The sequence below is a fragment of the Lepisma saccharinum genome, chromosome 15 (assembly GCF_977018435.1).
Source record: "Lepisma saccharinum chromosome 15, izLepSacc3.1, whole genome shotgun sequence".
Taxonomy (NCBI): Eukaryota; Metazoa; Arthropoda; class Insecta; order Zygentoma; family Lepismatidae; genus Lepisma; species Lepisma saccharinum.
In genome coordinates this window covers 43,180,398-43,202,778 of record NC_139243.1, presented here as the reverse complement: position 1 = coordinate 43,202,778, position 22,381 = coordinate 43,180,398, and the positions used below count along the sequence as shown (strand labels likewise).

The following is a 22,381-nucleotide window of genomic DNA, read 5'->3' as shown; positions in this document are numbered from 1 at the left end:
CAGAAGTGTCCGTGACTGTTCAAGATAGAGCCTACCAGGCACCATTTCCACAGACCATACTTGATCTGCAAGCAGGCATCACAAATTCCATTGCAGAAATCAATCTTGATATGCTACATCGTGTTTGGCAGGAACTCGACTACAGGCTAGATGTATGTCGAGTTACCAAAGGGCTCACGTTGAACACTTGTGAGGTAATGGTGTAATGGGGTAATGAAATAAAACTTTATGAGTTACTGTTACTGATACAGTCTATTTCCTCAGAATGTTCTTCTGAAAATTGCTTCGCACATGAAAGGGCTATTTTGGCTGTGGCTGCTGAATCAATGCCGAAAGCGCCTGTGGCTAGGTATGGGAAAGCAATGGATCTTTGTCCTAAAGTTAAAAGTAAATTTAGGCAGTTGGCATAACATTTTCGCAGCAAAATTTCAGGGTCTTGGTTGTTTGAAGTGACGGAATGAAATATATAATTAGCAGATAGATTGTACTCTGAGGTAACTCTGACGTCATCAGGTTGTGTTTTGTTGAAGGTTTGAAGTTCCTTGTCCAGTTGCTGTCCGCATGCTATAGAAAAAAGCTAAAGCTACTCCGCGGATAGGTAGAAAATCAGGGCCTGAAGCTGAAACCAAAACATTTGCTTGTGCTTTTGTGATATCAGCTGTTATGATGTTAATCTTGCTCGTGTGCAACGACAACCTGTATTCGACTTTGCTCTCTGTAGGAGCGGGAGCCGTATCTCTCGATCTCGGTTCGGTCGTCTGTGAGCACTGAGCTTCGTGCTGACGAGAGAAAAATTCCTCGACTTCCTTAAGTAGTTGAGAGCGGTGAGCGGCATATCCGATGAATTGAACGCTCCTTGTTTGCAAGCTGGAATGTGCTGACTGCCGCCTAGAGTTCAATTCCCTATGTACCTGATTTCTAAGATCGTCGTGACCTTTACGGAGAGCAAGAGTCATGGAGACTACATTTTGTAAGACAAATACGTTACCCTGTAATGCATCAAAAATGCCTTGTTGATTTTTAGAGAGCTGGTTGTGAACAATTTGTGATTCTGATATATGTGACGTCAATGCAGGGTCTCTTGGCACTGTGTTAGGCATAGCTGTAACTTGCAAGAACGAATTGTTTGCGCTAAAAGTATCGAGGACGGTGAAATTGTTTTTCGCATGCGAATCCCTGAGAACTTTTTACCCGGCTTCAATGAGCCCCTCATTGGGAAATTTTGTGACTTCAGAAAACATAGTGGTTGTTTCAATTCAAGCAATTACTTTAATTTACTTATTGAAGGTGGGACCGGTAGCTATTTTGCCTATACTACGACAAAACCGGCGCACTAACCACCACCGTTCACCGGCTTAAACTGCTTGGCTGCAAAATGATGTGTGTATGAGGAATGGAATAAATCACGTTCATTACTCTTGACCAATATTTAATAGAATCCGCACAAGCGAGAGGGTGGGGTGAGATCACGCACGAGCCAGCAAGATATCTAAACACTGATAATGATAAACCCAAAGTGTCACCACTGTACCTGCTTTCCTTCATGGTTCCTCGGCTGAGTCACGACGTGGCACTGTTTCGGTCCATCGAAGGCGTCCTCAGTGGGTTCGCCCAAACCTTTTAGACGCACCGACTTAAAACTGTCACTCGCAACACACTTCGCGCTTCGTCCCTCGATCAAGACTCTCCCGGCGACCTCTCGTCACCCGGGGACTGCTGGCGTTTTTCATTACACAGCAATTTATTCCGGCTCGTGACATTACTCTTTACATTCACTTTTTTGTATCTAGGTCTCATTACATGTGTCACAGATTTACATGTGTCTGAAATCGGGAAGATCATTTTAAATAACCCTGTGTTTAGGACATTCCAAGAAAAGTAATTCTACCACATGAAATTAACGAAATATGTGCTGGAAATAATTATTGTTTTACTTGCATTGAGGTTTAATGTTTGTGAATGCATATAATTTGCATATTTCACCAACAAATACCGGGTGTCCAGAATTAAAGTTACCTAACTCAGACCCTCTGTAGCCTGTTTGAGGCATCGTAGAACTCTGAAATTTGGTGAATTCACTATGCAGACCATGGGGAAGAGGATGGCGATATATATAAAAATTGTTCAATTTTCCGCTACCAGGTTGAAATACGGCGCTGTACTTCCATGATGGGTTGTAATAATGACGTAAACTGCTCCAATTGGTTATGGCTTTGCCTTTACTTTGCAATCTTGAAATAAACAAGAGATTATTTTCTCGCAACTTCCAGTCTTTCTTATTAATAACTCAGCTAATCACAAAACGTGATTATTTGTACATCCCATCATGGAAGTACAGCGCCACATTTCAACCTGGTGGCGGAAAATTGATTTTTTCTATCGCCATCCTCTTCCCCATGGTCTGCATAGTGGGTTCAGCAAATTTCAGAGTTCTACGATGCCTCAAACGGGTTACAACGGACTCTGAGTTGGGTAACTTTAATTCTGGCCACCCGGTGTTATTAACATCTGTAGTCTGTATGCTTTATAGGAAATGAAGTCAATCTTTGATACACTATTAAAGCGTTACACGCGTAACACATATTCGTTAATACTTCTCGGGTATTCAATATGTCATCACATTATTTTTTTTCCTTTGGTCGGCAGACACCACAAAGTACTTCGTAGTGGTATGAAATTAGTTTATTATGACTATTTTAATCCAATCACATGTCCAGAACCTTACATTTTTTTTTCTGTGAATATCACACACGTAACCATTGACGTTACCTGGAATCCATCGTATGTCCACGACCCAAACTTCATGACGCACGTCTGCTCGTCGAAGGGAAAGTACTCGACGTCGATCTCGCACGAAGACTTGTAAATGGCGGGCGGCTTCCAGTCCACGCGGCCTGTGTAGTTGAGCGTCGCCTTCGTGGCTAGAGTCACCTCGAAGTTCCCGTCGGCGCTGCAAGAAAGAGGAGAATTGTCTCTTAGATGGTCAATCAGCTCATAATAAATCAAATTACATTACCTAAACAGCAATATGGTTTCTATACATTCTCGACCTTAGTCCTTGTTGGCAGTTATAGGTCTTTGGCCCATAGATAAAATGATAAAGCAGAAATCGGGAAGGTACTGGTTAAAAAAGGGAAACGAAGAACAGCTAATCAACATTCTAGGCAAGTTCACCCCACGGCATGGGAGATGAAATGGTGGATATTGGACAATCAAACAGCTAGTGACCATAATGTGATTAGATTGAGAATTGGAAATGGCGATCATAGCACTCAGAGAGTTAAGATGCAGACAGTATATTGTAAGAAACTTGAACAGAACCAGATAAGAAATACAATGAGGTTAGAGGATGAAGAGTTTTATGAACTGGATCTCAATGCAAGAATTGAAAAACTCAAGTCACTTCTAGAAAAATTAACCCAGCTTGGGACGACTGACGTTCCATCAAAGCAGGATTCTAGGGTATGGCCTGCCTATCTTCTAAAAAGCAGAAGAGAAATGAGAAAAATAAGGAAAAATTATAAAAAATCTAAGATCTATGCTGAGAGGCAATCCTTTCTGGAAAAATATAGGATCCAAAAATGGAAGTTTCACAACCTTCTAAATCAGTATAAGATGAAAAGTTGGGCCGACATAGTATGACGAGAACTTGGAAAGAATCCATGGGGCTTCCCATATAAACTTGTCTCGGAAAAAATCAAGACTCCAATGATACTTACCCAAATTAAGAAATCGGATTGCACTTATACGAGGACTTGGGACGAGACAATTAGATATCTTATGGACCAACTACTTCCCTTGGACAACTGTGAGGAGGATGAAGAGGAACATGAGACTGTAAGGAGATGCGTTAGTCAACCTTACCATTCGGAGAACCTGCTTATCCCATTTTCTTTCGAAGAGATCGCGAACATAATAGATAATCTCAAACCCAGGAAGGCTCTAGGGCTGGATAAGATCTCCAATGAAGTAATCAAGATTACAAAGAATTAAATTGTCAGTCACCTACAATCGATATTCAATGATTGTCTGATTTTGGGAACATTTCCGGCAAGTTGGAAAATAGCAAACCTCGTGCTTATTCTAAAGGATAAGAGTAAGGACCCATCTGAGGTAAAATCATACAGGCCCATATGTCTCCTGGATAATTTTTGAAGAATTTTTGAGAGGCTTCTTGCTGGAAGACTGGAGGAAAGACTCCAACTTAGGAACATTGAGACTTTACAATATGGCTTTACCAAGGGCTTAGCAACCGAGGATGCGATAAAGTATCTGAATAAAATAGCTCGTTTCAAATACATACTTGGTATTGCCATACACATTAAGGGCGCATTCGACAACATCTGGTGGCCCTATACTTTAAAGATATTAAGAGACTTAAACCTCCCAGCAGCTTTATATAACACGTTACAGGACTATTTGAGTAACAGATCTATAAGGTATAACTGGGAAGATAATATTATCCACAGGAAAGCAAACAAGGGCTCTCCCCAGGGGTCAGTACTGGGACCCTATTTATGGAACCTTACAATTGAACCTCTCTTATGGTAATTGAGGTATAGCATATACGCGATGGATGTGGTCGCATATGCTGAAGATGTAGTGATCGTCTTTGGAGCAGACATCAGGAGAAACCTGGAATACAATGCAAATCATGCACTTCGCTCTGTAGTAAATAAAAGGACTTTTCAATTCAATTCAATTCAATTCAATTGGATGAATGGTGTCATATGTGCAAGTTTCTATTGCTACAAACAGAACTGTCATAGTTCAACTTAGAGGAAAACTCATAACATCCCCGTGTGTAAAATGGGAGCTAATTCCATTAAATAAGTACCAAACTTTAAGTACCTCGGAGTATATATGGACTAAGGATTCAAATTTAGAATTCACGTGGAGTACATTCTATCTAACGCAAAAACTCAGCTTCATAAAGTCCTTAACATGGGAAATTCAGCATGCAAGTTTCCCCTCAGCTTGGCTTTGATATATTATAATTCCATCTTTCTAGCCATAATAAGATATGCCGCAAGTACTTGGGCACATCTTGCGCGAGAGGTGAAAACCAGAGATAATAACCTTTGGTCAGCTCAGAGGGGCCTTCAAGACCTCTCCCACAAGATTTTTAATTGCAATTGCAGGAGTCTTGTCTTTGGACATGGAGGTCCAAAAATCAGCTGTGAATTACTGGCTGAAGATAGGACATCGAGATATAATTCAGGACAGATACGGTCTTAATCATATAAGCAAGGCAGACATCATCAGACATTATAAGGACATGTGGGAGAATAAGTGGGAACAATAAGGTTCCATACGTTCTCGTCTATTCATTGCCAGCGTAAGTGAAAGAAGAAAATGGATCAACTGCAATCCTTCAAAAGGATTGGTCCACTACATTACTGGCCATGGTCCTTACACACCTATCTTAAAAGGTATGTGATCCGAAAAATCGGATCTAATTATTTTCCTGAGTAAATAATTAAAAAACAAATAATTTTGCTACTGGTTTCCTTCAATATGCACTTTGAACATTCAACGATGAAAACCAGATTCATGTGTTGCCAGGACTTGTCAACACTGTTTCCAAGACGCAAAATGAAGAAGTATGGCGACTTGTACTAGCACTCGTTATCGCAGAGGGTAAGTACATTGTTGAAATTAAATATTTTACACAGGGTTTTTACTTTGATTTTCATGTACATGTGTTCTTAAGACATTGTCAATTATTCTCTGATAATTGTGAAATAAGAGCTTTGTATTGTTATTATGTTGTAAATGCTCATGAGGCGCGATCCGAAAAATCGGATCACATGCACACAGACGTAGGTTTGACTCTTTACACTTTATTTAGGCAGTAATAAGTATGTTTATAATTGTTTACATTTTTCTGTTTTTCTGCCGGCCCTACGTTATTTTCTATCTTAAGTTCTAGGCTTTCTGTTGCTGATATTATTTAGACGTTAGAAGATGAAGAAGATGATGTTCGTAATGTTGCAAGTCAACATGTTTTGTATGTGGTCCCGCCAGAGGCTGGCAATGAAACTTATGCTGACAGTGATAAGTCTGATGACGAGCACGAGGGTATCCTAAATCACTTGGGAAGGAGACTTCTTCTGAGTGAGTGTGAGCTTCAGGAAGAAGTAGCAGAACGTATAGTAGAAGATGTGATTGTCGATCACATGCCTGAGGAGACAGCAAGTATGTAATGGTGCCGTGTCAGGTCCGCCAATATTCCTATCAGCACATATCAACAGGTGAATGACTATGAAGAGCGACGCATAGCGTTACGCAGAATTGGGAAGGAACAACATAACTGATGAGGGAAAACGCTCAAAATCAAAATAAAACAAATACCATCCTTTTGAAATCATCATTGCTTAGCTGCATGGCTGGGGAGAGTCCTGCGCTCGATCGCCAGCTCTAAACTTCGAAGGAGACGAAGAAAGTGAGCGGAAACATCCATCGCGACACTTTAGGCTGCTCTCATACTGAACTAGGCTTTGTGGCGGTTCCTCTCTCGAACCTTTAGGCCACCGTCTGTCGTCAGCGTCCTCGAGCATAAATCGCCTTCGAAAAACAATACAATCGCAGCTATTACATTTAAAAAAATCACGAAGACAAAGCGTCCATCCTCATCTTTACCTTCCTATTTCTTCAATCACCTTTCAGTATCCTTTGTCATCTGTTTCTTCAGCTCGGCTAAAACTCAGTGGGCTAATGGGATACTCTGACCCCTCTCAGGTACGGGTATAGTAGTACAAATACGTGGGATATGAAGCTTCGACTGTTATGTACTAAATCATTTTACAGGCTATGGAAAAGGGAGATTTTATAAATGAATAACATCTGTTTCTGAAGAAAGGTCTGCGTCTTCAGTAGGCTTCTTTATGGGCAATTATTTTCCTGAAGATGGTTTATTTTCAAGATACTTTTATAAATTTACATCTTAGTTACAGAACATATTTCCTTCTTATAATTAAATCTACACGACGTTTGCAGTTTATTTACATAATATGGATCAAGCTGTCATATCAGTTATATAAAGACGACCAGGCGCTTGCTTGGAACTTTATGAACGCTCCTTGTCATAATGAAGCATAACTTTGACGTGACTGGCGAAGGTTTTAAGTATTGACTCCGATTTTAATATGAATTGGACATTATGGTCTGGCTTCAAGATATATGCAGAAATACAAACTGCTATAATTCGTAAAATATTAGAGACATCGACTTGATATCGGGTATGGCAACATGTTAGCATGTTCACAGGGCGAAACCTAACCATGCCAGATATCAATAATGAATAACCTGATCAATAAATAATAATCATGGAGACGAAATAATCTGAACTTATTCTTCCGTATGATGGCATGTTAGCATGCCCACAGGGCGAACCTACTCATACGGCAGAATAACATTAAGTCCTGTTGCTTTATGCAAAAATTGAAAATATATTACGTATATGTTTCGAAGAAATCAAACTGAATTATCACAAAGTTGAAAGAAATCGTAAATTAACTTATTCTCACGCATGGTGACATGTTAGCATGTCCACAGGGCGAACCTACCCATGCGTCAGAATAACAGTAAGTTCTGAGTCGAAATTTAACATTATTTTGTGAAGATTTTATTTAAAATTTCAGAAAACTTCAAAATAAAGTTGAAATGAACTTATTCTTTCGTATGGTGACATGTTAGCATGTCCACAGGGCGAACCTACCCATACGACAGAATAACTATGTCTCTAAGCTGATTTGGGAACGAAGACTGAGTTCTTGAACCCTCCCATAAAGGGAGCTGAGTATTTAAGATGTTAATCCATCGGAGTCGGTGATGAAAATGCCCCTGAATTAGGTTCCGTAGCTGTATTTATACCCCCGCATGTCAAGCAGAGCGCCTCCCGTGACACAAAAGATAAACATAGCTACAGCTGTGATATGCAGAACTAATTTGTGTATAAAGGCAATATTCTAAAGATTAAACAGTATGTTCCATAAGGTTCATTTTTCTATGTCTAAAACAACAATTATGATCCTTGAAGTTTCTATAATATTATCTACTACAAAGTTGTCACATTCTTAAAAACTTCTTTCCAATGTCCATAAGGCTTATATTACTAATAACTCCAACTGAATTTTAGCTCTTATGGCTTTCATAATACAAGTAGTTTGATTCTAAAACTGAGAACACATACTTTTGACTAATTGTCAACAATGAAAGCTTTTGCTTTCAAGAAGCTTGCAAATAACAAATTCTAAACTTCTCGAATGATAGAATTAGGTTATTAGTTCAAATGTTAAATAACTCATCTTTCATAACGTTTTTTAACAGTGAATATATAAAAAGTAAAATAATTAAGAATAATATTAAATATGACCGAATCCTTGATATGGTTCGGGAGGATCATATCAAGTACATCATCTGAATGTGAAGCGGAACCGGCAACTAAAAGAAGAAGCCTTTCTATGACGAAACAACCTTTCTTGAAATGGAGAAAAGGTGATGCTGATCCAGAGAACTTTATCTGGCAACAAGATGGTGCTCCCCGTCACTGGCACACTTGTGTGCGGGAATGGTTAAATGGTGTGGTCCCCGACCGCTGGATTGGTCGTTTGAAAGAATGACAGGGCTTGATTGTCATGAGCCCCCCAGGTCACCTGATCTGACCCTTTGTGATCTTTTTTGTCGGGTTTTAATAAAGATGCTGTATACGTACCTCCCCTTCCAAATGATCTACCAGAATTGCGACGCCGAATACAAACAGCTGTAACCTCAATCACTACAGACATGCTTGTTAGAGTGTGGGAAGAGCTGTCTTATCGTTTGGATGTGTGCCGGGTCACAAAAGGGTTACACATTGCACATTTGTGAATCAAAAAACTGTGAGTGTTACTCTTTCGCTAAATATATATATCATTGTTGTACGCCAAATACGTATGAAATAATAGAGGTTCAAAACTAGAACATTCTTTTTTGAACACCCGGTATATTGGATTAACCTTTTAGTATAGTTTTCTTTAACATTTACTTTTTATCTCCTAATAATATAAATATTTATATGCTTTTAATATAACACCTGACATATTTTTATTTATTTATTTATTTATTTATTTATTTATTTATTCCTTCTCTCAAACTACATCGATCACTCCATCTCGAACTTCTGATTGCAGAACATATTGGTAACAAAGAGGCAAAGTATCCTAATTACACGTCTTATCTCGAAATTTGTAGATAAATAGTCGCATCATAATCATATCTAATTAAGCAGATTCAGATTTTAATTTATAAACTCCAAATTCAAATCAATTTCATCGTAATTAATACTTCCTCACCAACCTATTTATCTTTTATTTTCAATATTACTCTTGCACCACCCATCTAATAATAATAATAATAAAAATAATTAAGAGATACAAATTACTATGTAAACCAAACCTGTCGTGGATTTGTTTGATTGATTGATTTGGTGTTTTATTTATCTATTTATTTATTTATTTCGTCTTCTTTTACATGGCGAAGTTAAGGCTGTGGAACCTTTTCTTCCACTTGACCATGTTTAAAAAAAATGATAATGAAATAATTAAAATATTGAAAAAAAGAAAGAAAAAAATATATAAAAATTACAGAGAAATAAAAAATACAAAGAAAAATTACATATAAGAATGGTAATCTAACCTATAGATACGGGCACACACACTCACACATACATATTTTTGCCCTTACACACGTACAGTGTCTCTCAAAAGTTTTAGGACAACGACATTTTAAACTAGGCAACCCAATTTACACAAGCCGTTGGTGGGTTGCGTGCAGAGTTAGGCTCAATATCAGGGTTGCCACATGCACAATAGATATTTATAAAATACGCGAAAGAAATATAAACAAGTATTATTGTATAAAATTATTAAAAATATCACTATTATATCGCAAATGACAAAATTCTTTCTGAAAAAAAAAATAGGTTTTCTAGTATTTCATCGCTAATGAGCCTACAGTAAGGAAAAGAGGTGAGAGGAAACGAAAGGTTACAAGGGAGAGGAGAAAGAAAGAGCGAAAGGAGAAGAGGAAAAGTAGAGGACAGAAGAAAGAGAGGATAGACGAGGAGAGGAGATGTAGTGAGGAGAATGGAAAAAGATTCGAGGAGAGATGAGGAAAAAAGAACAAAGAAGAGAAAAGAGGAGGAAAACGAGACGAGAGGAGAGGAGGAGACGAGAAGAGGGAAGTGGAGAGTAGAGTAAAGGAGAGAAAAAGAGAAGAACGAAAAAAGATAGAAAAGTGCAGTGGAGTCGGAAATCTAAGACAGGAAAGGAGATAAGAGGAGTGGAGAAGAGTGGGATGGAGATAAGATGCGAGAAAAGTAGGGAAGGCGATATGAGATAAAACAGAACAGAAAGAGGGGAGAGAAGAAGGAGAAGGAACTGGAGAGAAGAGGTAGTTGCAGAAAATATCGTCTGAGCGTCAAGAATGGATGCATTGGTCAAATTATCGACATGAAACATTCAATAACATTTTGAAATGCATTGGAGAATATATTAGATCGGTGCGAAATGCCTTTTGGCTGAGTTCAGAGCAAGATAAAATCTTCCACTTAAGATCTTTGATTTTACCTGCGATTACACCACTAAAAAAATGAACGTAATTTTTAATATTTATAAGAATTATTCAATTTTTCTCCACTTCTCGGTTCGTTGAAATGGAGATTTTGTAATTCAATATTTCCCCTCCCCTCATAGTTAATTCCAAACTGAATAATTCCGTTTCGCACGGCGTGGACAATGAACACAATGGGATATGTCTAAAACTTACGAAAATTTTCTTCCACCGGAAGGGTTTGAACCTACGACCATCAGATTGACAATCCTGAACGGTAGCCACTACCCTACAAGCTTTCGCTCCTTAAGCCAAGTAGAAGGAGCTGGCCAATGTGAAATGTAGATGTCACTCTCCTGCATGGAACGTGCAAACAAGTATTGTTTGTAACAAAGAAAACGAAAGTAGTACGACTCGGCGAAAACATTTAATGGAGAATTGCACGGTGAGAACTTTTCATTCGATATTTGCGGAGGTATCCTTGCATTGAACTCGAGTGGGAAAAGGGGTAAAATTAGCATGTCCTGAATTGCCACACATATAAATAGTTATTTCATTAATATTTGTCAATGTCATTGAAGCAGTACACAATTATCGTTAGAGTATCATAATTCACGATCTTATATATAAAAATATCCCGTTGAACGTGTGTCAATTCGTTTATTTATTTTTTTTTTTTTTATAAATTCCATATGCAGAACAATGTAGCCACTATATACTGCTATTACAAATAATGTTACCATGCTTTTGTTTAATGGAAGGGAGTTTTTTTTAAGGAACATCTAGTATGGAGGATCGAACGTCTTGCAAGTCTTGTGTCCAGTACAGTCTTATGAAATATATTTGCTGTTGCGTAAGGTAACACGAAATAATTACACCGTGTGCGAACTACCAAATCTGCGCAACGTTATACGTAAACAGGCGGAAAATTTTATTCGTAAAATCATCTCACATTTGACAGTATTAGTCAAGAGAGACTCGTGGGACACTGTGTTAAGATGCTGGACTAAATCCTTCTTATTTTTCTTCCTCGAAGAACAACAATTTGTAAGGAAAGGCAACAGTTATGCTCTTTCTTATTTCTTTTAAATTCTTACACTTTCCTTTAATTGGGTTGAAAATGAATAAGAATATTGCTTGCATTTCTGTCATTGACGTAGACCAGTCCCGTACGCAGGATTTATTTGAGGGAGGGGCCAGACCCAAATATATTACAAAATAGTTCAAATAGTGCGAGCGCCATTAAAAAGTCATGATAATTCTATGTTTAGAAAATAATATATTTATAAATTAAAAGTTGCGTACTAGGAATTATTCATACAATAAAGAACATGTCTAATTGTGAGTTAACAAAAAAACAATAATAAAGAGACATTTTCGCATCACGATTGCAGTTCGAAAAAGTCGGGACAGGGATTGAAAGTAACGCACTGTCCTGACTATACCGAGTTTGCTAGAACTTGTCCCGTTTCCCGCGCTAGCGATCGCTCGACAGTTTTGGTGCCAATGAGAAACGAGAAAAAAGTCGTCTGCTGGGCAGCGAGGAGCGAATGGAAGCCAGAAGAGAGGAGCTTACGTAGACGCTGTTGTCACGTTGCGTATTTTAATTTGCTGCCTGGCTTTGGCTTTCTCCAGCACGGAGTTCACGCGGTCTTCAGCAGCAACACCGCTTGGTTTATTCTAGAAAAGCCAGCAGTCAGCTAGCGCGGGAAGCGGGACAGGTTGTAACAAACACGGTATAAATCGATGAATCCGACGTCTGGTAGCCTTGCATCAATGATTATAAAACTAAAACCACCCAATATTGCAGCTTGAAGACTTTTGCGCAAGAAACAAATTCATTTATGCAAGAGCAAAATTGAAATTTTTACACATTTCAAAAATCGATGATGTTATTTTCGTATTTATTTATTTATAGGTTCACATTTAAATATTTTAGGGTTCGAGGGGAGAGCATGGCCCACATGGCCCCTCCCCTGGGTACTGATCTTACGTAGAAAGTGGAAGAGAAATTTTGGAGAACCTTTCTATTAAATTTAGTATTTACATTCACCTTATGCTCAGATAGGTTAAACCGTTTATTGACAATCGTCAACTTTTCGTTTAATAGATAATATTTGGTTTTAAACGACGGGAGAATATTGGTCGAATTTCCTTTCTTGCTCTTTTGAGAGAATATATACTTCTACAATAGCAATCGCGTTCGGAAACCGTGAAACAAATGACTTGGTTTTCAAAGGCAGACAAGCTTGGTAGTCTAGCTTGCTCGCGATCAAAGTGACTCACTCACGCAAAACACTTGCTTCGATGCACAGTGTCTGCACCCAGCACGTTACAAGTGACCAGAGTCGAATTTTAAACAGAATCTGAAGAATGGTAGATTTCATTAGAGGCGGCTAGGTAGGCACCAGCTCAGCATGCAATAGTTTAAGTGATAATTCCTGACAAACAAAAAACCGTATTGAATAATTATTGGGATAGTAATACGTGTATCCGCTCCTTTCTAACAATGTAAGCTCGAAGACAATCTGTATTCCATTCATTTATATATTGGCAACTTGGTCAACCGGAGGTTATTTTATCGCCTTCGATAATCGAATTGTCTGATCGATTATTTTTTGTTTACCCAGGAACATGCCCCATAGGAGATTTCCGAGACCGGGTTACGCTACTCACTCGTAGCTCCCCAATTTTTTCACGATGGTGGGTTGCCACCGGTCCCATACACAGGCCGAGAACCTAGAGAGTGAGCATAGGCGGACTCGAATCCATGCCGTCCTGCAGTCGGAGTCCAAAGTACAGCTCCTTAGACCGCACGGTCACGGAGGAGGACATTTCTTATTTTACCTTTGGCTAATCGCGACGATGAGGATGAATAATGAATAGAAAAATAAAGAAGGTAACGCACAAAGTAGAGGACGATCTTCAACCTCTTAGGTGACGAGTTCAAGCCCTAAATATGAAGATTTCAACCTTAGACGATCTGAATTTCAAAATTATAAACAAAATGCCTACTTACACTAAACTTCTCATCAAGGCCAAAATAGTTTGTAACTGTGAAACTACCCCTGAATACAAATTTACATTTTTTTTCCATGTGAGTAAGAATTCAATGTGTGGCATACAGAGATAGATGATACCTTTTGAGAAACAATTAACTGTACCCTGTCCCAGCATCTCTGGAGCAAAGCCGCTCAAAGCGGAAGAGAAGTGGAGAGAGGGGAGAGGGGAGAGGGGAACAAGTGGACAGAGCGAATCAGTGCACGCTGCTGGGAAGGCTGGTAACCGAAATGGCTTTCCTCCCTCCAAGCAATTCCGTTCCTCTCACGTGTTCATCGCTGCTCAGATACTTGTTTTCGTTCACCTGCTCCAGAGATAAGTAGGACAGAGTGTAGTTCGCATACATGTAGCAAGTAAAGAAACTTATCCCAGAATGAAAATTCCACATAGTTTTAAAACGTTTGTTTAAGCAATGAATGACTGGAAACGGATCACACATAATTCCCTTGCCAAAATCTAGTGATCAAAAATTAATTTCAAGACATATCATATCTATTCACCAGATTCCAAGTTATAAGGAACTATTTCGTAGATGTTCATGAAACCGTTATAATATTACAAATAAAATATTTTCACAAGCTTAGATATACTAATACGAAGAAAGAAATTAAGAGTTAAATTTCAAATGCATGCGTATAAAGTAATTCTAGAAGTACAGAGCTATATCTGAGTACTTAACTTCTTTTTTGCAGATAACGTTTACAATATTGAGGCGACAGAATAATTAGGAACTGTAGCTCCAAGAGAAACAAAGGGCGTAGTGTATTGGTTAGAGTTCATGAAAGCATTACGGTCCCACGTTCGATCCTCCATACTAGATGTTCCTTAAAAAAAACTCCCTTCCATTAAACAAAAGCATGGTAACATTATTTGTAATAGCAGTATATAGTGGCTACATTGTTCTGCATATGGAATTTATAAAAAAAAAAAAAAAAAATAAACGAATTGACACACGTTCAACGGGATATTTTTATATATAAGATCGTGAATTATGATACTCTAACGATAATTGTGTACTGCTTCAATGACATTGACAAATATTAATGAAATAACTATTTATATGTGTGGCAATTCAGGACATGCTAATTTTACCCCTTTTCCCACTCGAGTTCAATGCAAGGATACCTCCGCAAATATCGAATGAAAAGTTCTCACCGTGCAATTCTCCATTAAATGTTTTCGCCGAGTCGTACTACTTTCGTTTTCTTTGTTACAAACAATACTTGTTTGCACGTTCCATGCAGGAGAGTGACATCTACATTTCACATTGGCCAGCTCCTTCTACTTGGCTTAAGGAGCGAAAGCTTGTAGGGTAGTGGCTACCGTTCAGGATTGTCAATCTGATGGTCGTAGGTTCAAACCCTTCCGGTGGAAGAAAATTTTCGTAAGTTTTAGACATATCCCATTGTGTTCATTGTCCACGCCGTGCGAAACGGAATTATTCAGTTTGGAATTAACTATGAGGGGAGGAGAAATATTGAATTACAAAATCTCCATTTCAACGAACCGAGAAGTGGAGAAAAATTGAATAATTCTTATAAATATTAAAAATTACTTTCATTTTTTTAGTGGTGTAATCGCAGGTAAAATCAAAGATCTTAAGTGGAAGATTTTATCTTGCTCTGAACTCAGCCAAAAGGCATTTCGCACCGATCTAATATATTCTCCAATGCATTTCAAAATGTTATTGAATGTTTCATGTCGATAATTTGACCAATGCATCCATTCTTGACGCTCAGACGATATTTTCTGCAACTACCTCTTCTCTCCAGTTCCTTCTCCTTCTTCTCTCCCCTCTTTCTGTTCTGCTTTTGTCTCATATCGCCTTCCCTACTTTTCTCGCATCTTATCTCCATCCCACTCTTCTCCACTCCTCTTATCTCCTTTCCTGTCTTAGATTTCCGACTCCACTGCACTTTTCTATCTTTTTTCGTTCTTCTCTTTTTCTCTCCTTTACTCTACTCTCCACTTCCCTCTTCTCGTCTCCTCCTCTCCTCTCGTCTCGTTTTCCTCCTCTTTTCTCTTCTTTGTTCTTTTTTCCTCATCCCTCCTCGAATCTTTTTCCATTCTCCTCACTACATCTCCTCTCCTCGTCTATCCTCTCTTTCTTCTCTCGTCTACTTTTCATCTTCTCCTTTCGCTTTTTCTTTCTCCTCTCCCTTGTAACCTTTCGTTTCCTCTCACCTCTTTTCCTTACTGTAGGCTCATTAGCGATGAAATACTAGAAAACCTATTTTTTTTTTTCAGAAAGAATTTTGTCATTTGCGATATAATAGTGATATTTTTAATAATTTTATACAATAATACTTGTTTATATTTCTTTCGCGTATTTTATAAATATCTATTGTGCATGTGGCAACCCTGAAATTGAGCCTAACTCTGCACGCAACCCACCTACGGCTTGTGTAAATTGGGTTGCCTAGTTTAAAATGTCGTTGTCCTAAAACTTTTGAGAGACACTGTACAAGAAAATACATAACACTACACTTACTTAAGCACAGTCCAACATTACACAAACTTAAACACAGTCCAAAACGGTATACTTTGATGATAGTTCATCTTAACTATTACGTTAAATCATTTTTGTGCCTTACGTCCTTCTATCATTCTCTGCACCCGCCATATTATTAGGGAAATCAAACATTTAGTTTTCATTGTATAATATGTGTAACTTTAACATTTTTTTGAACGTCACAATTGAGGAAGAGATATGAATTTCAGGTGGCAACTTGTTCCAAAGGCCTGCTGAGGTAACAGTAAAAGAATTTCCATAAAAGTTGGATTTGTGGAGTGGAATGGAGAGCAAAGACTTTTGGAGCGATCTGGTGTTGCGGCTGTGAAAGTCGGAAAGGTGTTGAAATCGGTTATAGAGATATTGCGGGTCTTTTATTTGGAGGATTTTGTACAATAAAATTAACATATGAAAATTACGTTTATCGCTTAATTTAAGCCACTCGTCCTTCGCAAAGTACGATGTCAAATGCTCTGAATATTTTAGATCGAAAACGAAACGAATGCCGGCATTTTGGATTCGCTGCAGTCGTTTAGTCCACTGTATGCACAATAAGGCTAATTGGGACTGCACCTACAGTTTAAAGTGGGATCCGAACCACTAGGTGCCTCCACCGGGCAACGAACCCGGGACCGCTTGGTTACAACGCGACGACGCTACTACTGCGCCATCGGGGAGGGCAAAATAACCTGTCCTGGAAACGAGAACAAGCTTCGTCAAAAATGATGTTCTACTATTATTGTATTACTAATGTAATTAAATTATTTTGAAACAATAAAGAATACACAAATAAAATAAACGGGGGATCCGTTATTCAATGGAAATGACGTCCTGGTTTATTTTTAAAAGCACCAGGACATAAGCGCCTACCCCTGAAAGTAGTACAGTGCCCGGGTTCACAGCCCTTATTTGGGGCTCGAATCATCATGTGGGGCTCAGTGTTGCCAACTCACCCCACGAAAATTTCACCAACTGATATTTTGAAGTTTTTTATGATGTATTTGAGGACAGAGTTGACAACACTGTGGGCCCACTGTAGCCTTTTATGATGTATTTGAGGGCAGAGTTGGCAACACTGTGGGCCCACTGAGCCCCAAATGATGTATATTTTGAGGGGCAGAGTTGACAACACTATGGGCCCACTGTAGCCTTTTATAAGGGGGTCTAAGCCCTGTTTACATCTGGCAACACTTCCGTATGACAGAGTTGGCAACACTGTGGGCCCACTGTAGCTTTTTATGTCTGGCAACACTGCCGTAGACAGAGTTGGCAACACTGTGGGCTACTGTAGCCTTTTATAAGGGGGGTTTATTGCCCTCTGTTTATATCTGGCAACACTGCCGTAGATTTTTTGACAGTGTTGTCAACCTACTGGGTTTTTCACTGTAAACTTTCATAAAAGGACCTGAGGGGCCCATGTACCTATGTCTGGCAACACTGTTGGGGGCACAGAGTTGGCGACACTGTGTTACTGTAGCTTTTTATGAGGGGGGTCCATTGCCCTCTGTTTACATTTGCCTACTCACTCTACAAAAATTCCACTATATGATTTTTCACAGGCTAAGCTAACCTACAAATAGGAATTGGCAGCACTGACTTATAAACCCACTGGTCCTCTTGGCATGTTTTTTCATGATGTGTTGCTAGGCTATTGGGCATCTTGGCGTATACAATGTATATATTTTGAGGGGGGGGGGTATGGTTTTTTTATGCTGTACGAATACTGGGAGCTTGATAGTGACAACTAACAGAGTAGGTAAACCTACATCCAGGAACTGGCAACACTAGTTTCTGACAGTGAATTTGAAATAAAATATTAAACAAAATACACTGGGGGAAATAATTGTACAACAATTTGTACCTAATTGTACAATACTTGTACCTAATTGTACAACTTAGGCCGTGTCCGGATTGGCAAGCGCTCCGTACCGTTCTCTTCTGTTGTTCTCACATACCATCAAAATCACGTCCAAGTCGTCTGAATCTGCATGTTCTCTTGTAGTATGGTTGTCACTTTTCCCGCCAGGTGTTAGCCCGAACTTTACCCACAGCGCTCAGGGGCGCAGGCGCACCGCACGGAAGCAGAAGGTAGACGCCAAACAAACATCACAATGATTTTCACCTATTTACTAGTTATATTAAAAATGTAACGTGCTACTTCATCATTTATAATTTTTCTACATTCAGTATTATCGATAAACTGTTAAAGTTTTACACCGTCTAATCAGTAAATGTTGTCTGTACAAAGTGAAAGTAAGAATATGACTGCCAAGCGCAGGGTCACGGCGAGTTCAAGCGTGCATCTGTCGCGCCTCTCTGCTCTCCCATTCAACTCCACGTTTGCCGCGAATTCGGACAACAATGAAAGCACGTGTTTTTACGTTCTCGTAATACTAACCTTGCTCCACTGATTTTAAATTGCTTCCATCCGCTTTTTTTCTGTGTTATTTCTGTATGCACGCAACATTCGCTTTCAATAGTATTATCGCTCAGAAGCAGAAGGAGTGTTAGTATAGCAGGCTCCGAGTTTACAATTTATTAAATTAAACAATAATTTATGTAAGAATATACTTGTACTTACCGAACACAAAATAATAAAAAGCACATGTGAATGTTTGCGTGTGTTCATGTTATATGACGACTGAGTAAAAAATAATGTTGACTCCCCGAAAGATAAAGTTCCTAGTTCGACATCAGATGGATGCAAATTTTATGTTTTGCTCTCCAAAATCTTAATTTTATGTTTGTGCTATTTGTCATACAGCAGAGGAGAAGAGGGGAGAGCCATCTATTAGCAAACAATAGAAATAAAAAGTAGGTCAAACTTTTTCAACACCCAACCATTTTAAACGTCCTCGCGTAGTAATACGATTTAGCTCAAGACGTTTAAAAGAGTACTCTTAGTCGACAAAGCTAATTGCTAGGGCCCTTATATTACTAAAATATTCTTTAATTTGCATATTTCTCATACCGCCATATGTTGTTCTAGTTGACTTCTTCCAAAAAAATGCTAATTAGCGAGAGTTAATTAAGCAAGGCAAGTAAAAGAAGCAAAATAGAACATATGTGCCGGCGTGAGAATATGTAAAAATTCGATTCAGAGGTGGATTGAATTAAAATTGGAGGATATTTTGCATTTTTCCCCCCCCTATAATGTACAAAATATTTACCGTACATAATTTTTTCTATTTACAACAGTATAAAATAAGAGGAATGTGTGACAATATCCATATTAATTAGTAAGGTATGTTGTATGCTAGGTTAGCTAACGCTGGACTTGGAAAATTTTCGATTGATGAAAAAAATTGGTTCTATGACGACCTATGTTTATTTTGGTATGGGTGGACAGAGGACACCGAGACTCGACCGACATACTAAACCCGACCTCTCTACGCGTATTCTACGTTACCAAAAAAATCGACAAGGGGAGATTTTTTGATAACTCTTATTTTTTGCAAAATACTTAGGTTTTTTTTTTTTGATAGACGACAACGACGGAGTCATCAATGAGTAAACATCTGAACTCGCGAACAAGTTAACTTCTGCAAACATTCCCCGAGTGTGCGTGCGTGTGTGTATATGTGACGTCGACCTGTTAAGAATGAAAAGGGGTGAGAAACAGATTCTACTCAATATTTATGTAACGTTCTGTCAGTGGTATCCTGAGAAACCAGTAAATGAAGTGGCTAAGTTGGTATCCCAGTGCAGTGGTGTGTCAGTGTCTGCAGTTGTAAGGGTTATGAAAGAGAGAATGACCGGGAGAGTAACAATGTATGCGGCTACATATTCGTCTGAAGTTTTGAGAGCGGGTTCTCACATTCAGAGGCTCTTATATAAAATGAATAGGTGCAGCGAACTATGAGTGTAACAGCAGATGATTGCGGTCATGGATTAGCTGACGCGGAGTGATATATTGAATCGGTGAGACTGTTTGTTTACAGAAGGTGTTAGGGTTTGTGATTTAGACCTTAGCTTGGATATGTTATAATTTTTTTTTTATAGAGAAAAGAGAGAGAGGGTCATGTAACTGGTGATTTGCTTGGCTAAGGGGAATTTTCTGAGAATTTTTTTTATTCCAAATATTTTTTGTATGTGTGTGTGTGTGTGAGTGTAGAGATTTATGCGCTTATGTATGTGTGTAAACATTAAGGCATTGACTTGTTAAGAATGTTACATCAATAATACTGTCTTGGGAATGTTATGCTTTTTTTTTTCTCTATAAAAAAGAGAAATTTGTGTTGATTGTTTGGTTAAAAAGAATTTTCTAATTATTTGTTTTGTCACAAGAATTGTTTGCATTCCAAACATTCCTAAGTGTTTGCATAAAGATTGATATATTTACAGCTATATATGTGCATTAACTTGCTAAGAATATTACATCAATAATACCGGCTCGGAAATATCATGTCCTCTTCCTCTATAGAAGGTCATATAAAATGTGCTAATTGGTTGGCTAAGGGGGATTTTCTGATTAGTAAATTGAGGTTATAAATACGTACGTATAAAGGTTTTGCTAATATGGAATGCTAAAGCTCAGTATTTGGCTCTCTCAGGGATTCGAATTCTATTAGGTTAAACAGCATAGAAATTTCACAGCAAGACTTCTCATATTTACTGACGATATTCTTAACAACCTGTGTTGTGATTCCACTATAAACTGTATACAAAATATGCAGTTCCTAGAATGAGATGGACGAGGCTTATGAACCTCGACCTATACAACTTTGGCCTGTTTTGTTTTGTGGAAATGCTGTGAAATGCTGTCTGGTCTCGAAAATATTTGTTTGTCAAAGGGACACATGATCAATCTCGTCTCGTCTCGAATTTTTAAAAGCCTGTCCCGTCTCGTCCCGTGGGCAACACTAGCTCTGAGTACAGTTTTGTTCCAAAACAAAATGGCGCAAAATGTCCATGAGTATTTTCATTCACATTTTTTTCACATTGTATGTGTTTTTACTCTGTGGGTTTAGTACAGGTGGTATTACAAAATATACCCTGTGTTTTATCGACGGTTTTGTTTAGTTCTCGAGCCTAATATTGGGCACTCTGGATACACGTTTCTTTGGAACACGAGCGTCGTTCGTTAGCCATGCTTTCGAGTACTGCAAGGGCCTACATGTAAACTAATTGCACTCGATTTCCTAATGGGCAGAATTAGAGCACGTGATCATAAAATGCATGTTCAGCGTCTCCAACGTAGCTAATTTAGCACCCGAGACTAAATATGGCTGATAATTTTATTTCACATAAATGAGTACGTGTTTTAATTTGAAATCCACCAAAAGTTGGTTTACGGATTTCAACACATGGTTATTTTGATACAGCGGTTGTGACGGATTTAACGTTGCGTTATTCTAATCGATTGCATTACAGGCGTCCGTCTGACTGCTACGTAGGAGAGACAGGTTCGATTCCCGGGGAGTGGGAATTTTTGCCTGCAATGTTGTTTTTTAAGTCCACTATGGCAAATGTGTCAATTAACTGAAATTGAACAATATTTTTTTATTTCTTCATAAATGTACATGAACGTACAAAAAACTTAGGAAATGGTGCACTGTCTTTTGTAAACATAAAGTAAAAAAGTAAAGTGTTTCCCTGTGCATAGCACCACGCCATGAAGGCGTATAGGGGGTGTGGGGGTAACGCCCCACACTTTTTTGATCCGGTCGTGAGTGGGGGTGATGTGATCAGCATCACGCCCCTGACCGCCTTTACCCCCCCAGGGTTTCCCCCAGGTACCCATGTTATTCGACGCTGGGTGGGCGCCGGGGCCGCTTCCATTGTTAGAAAAGTCCCCGGATTTGAACCGGCCGGGGATCGAACCCGGGATCTTTAGCATGGTAGTCAGATGCGTTACCGACTGAGCCACCGCGGTAAACATGCAGTAAATTTTTTGATAAGTGATTTTAGCTTACTATATTTTTGTTTTTTTACTCCATCGATACCAGGGACAGTGTAGAAATATCCGTACAATTCCCTCCATACAATCGGTGATGTGACAAGAAGTTCTCTGGGGAACTTTCGCTGATAATCTACGAGGTGCGGCAATTAAATAACGAGACTGCGCACCTCCTGTCGCGTAGGATAGTGGGGGGAGGTAGCTATTGATGTGTTGTTGATATTGAATCTTCACGCGCACCCACTGTTTGTTTCATGATTCTGAAACCTTTTTTTTATCTTTGCAGGCTTGCTTGAAGAGGACAGTGTTCTGTACTA

General features: G+C 38.8%; 1 protein-coding gene across 6 annotated transcripts in view; it reads right to left on the bottom strand.

Annotated features, from left to right (window-relative positions):
• LOC145999692 (acetylcholine receptor subunit alpha-like) overlaps window positions 1–22,381 on the bottom strand; it is a 781,663-nt gene that overhangs the window by 116,205 nt on the left and 643,077 nt on the right. For all 6 annotated transcript variants that reach the window (XM_083136909.1, XM_083136910.1, XM_083136912.1 and 3 more), the window contains exon 6: window positions 2,770–2,950. In XM_083136909.1, coding sequence (XP_082993035.1) covers window positions 2,770–2,950 — 181 coding nt within the window. The remainder of the gene's footprint in view (window positions 1–2,769; window positions 2,951–22,381) is intronic.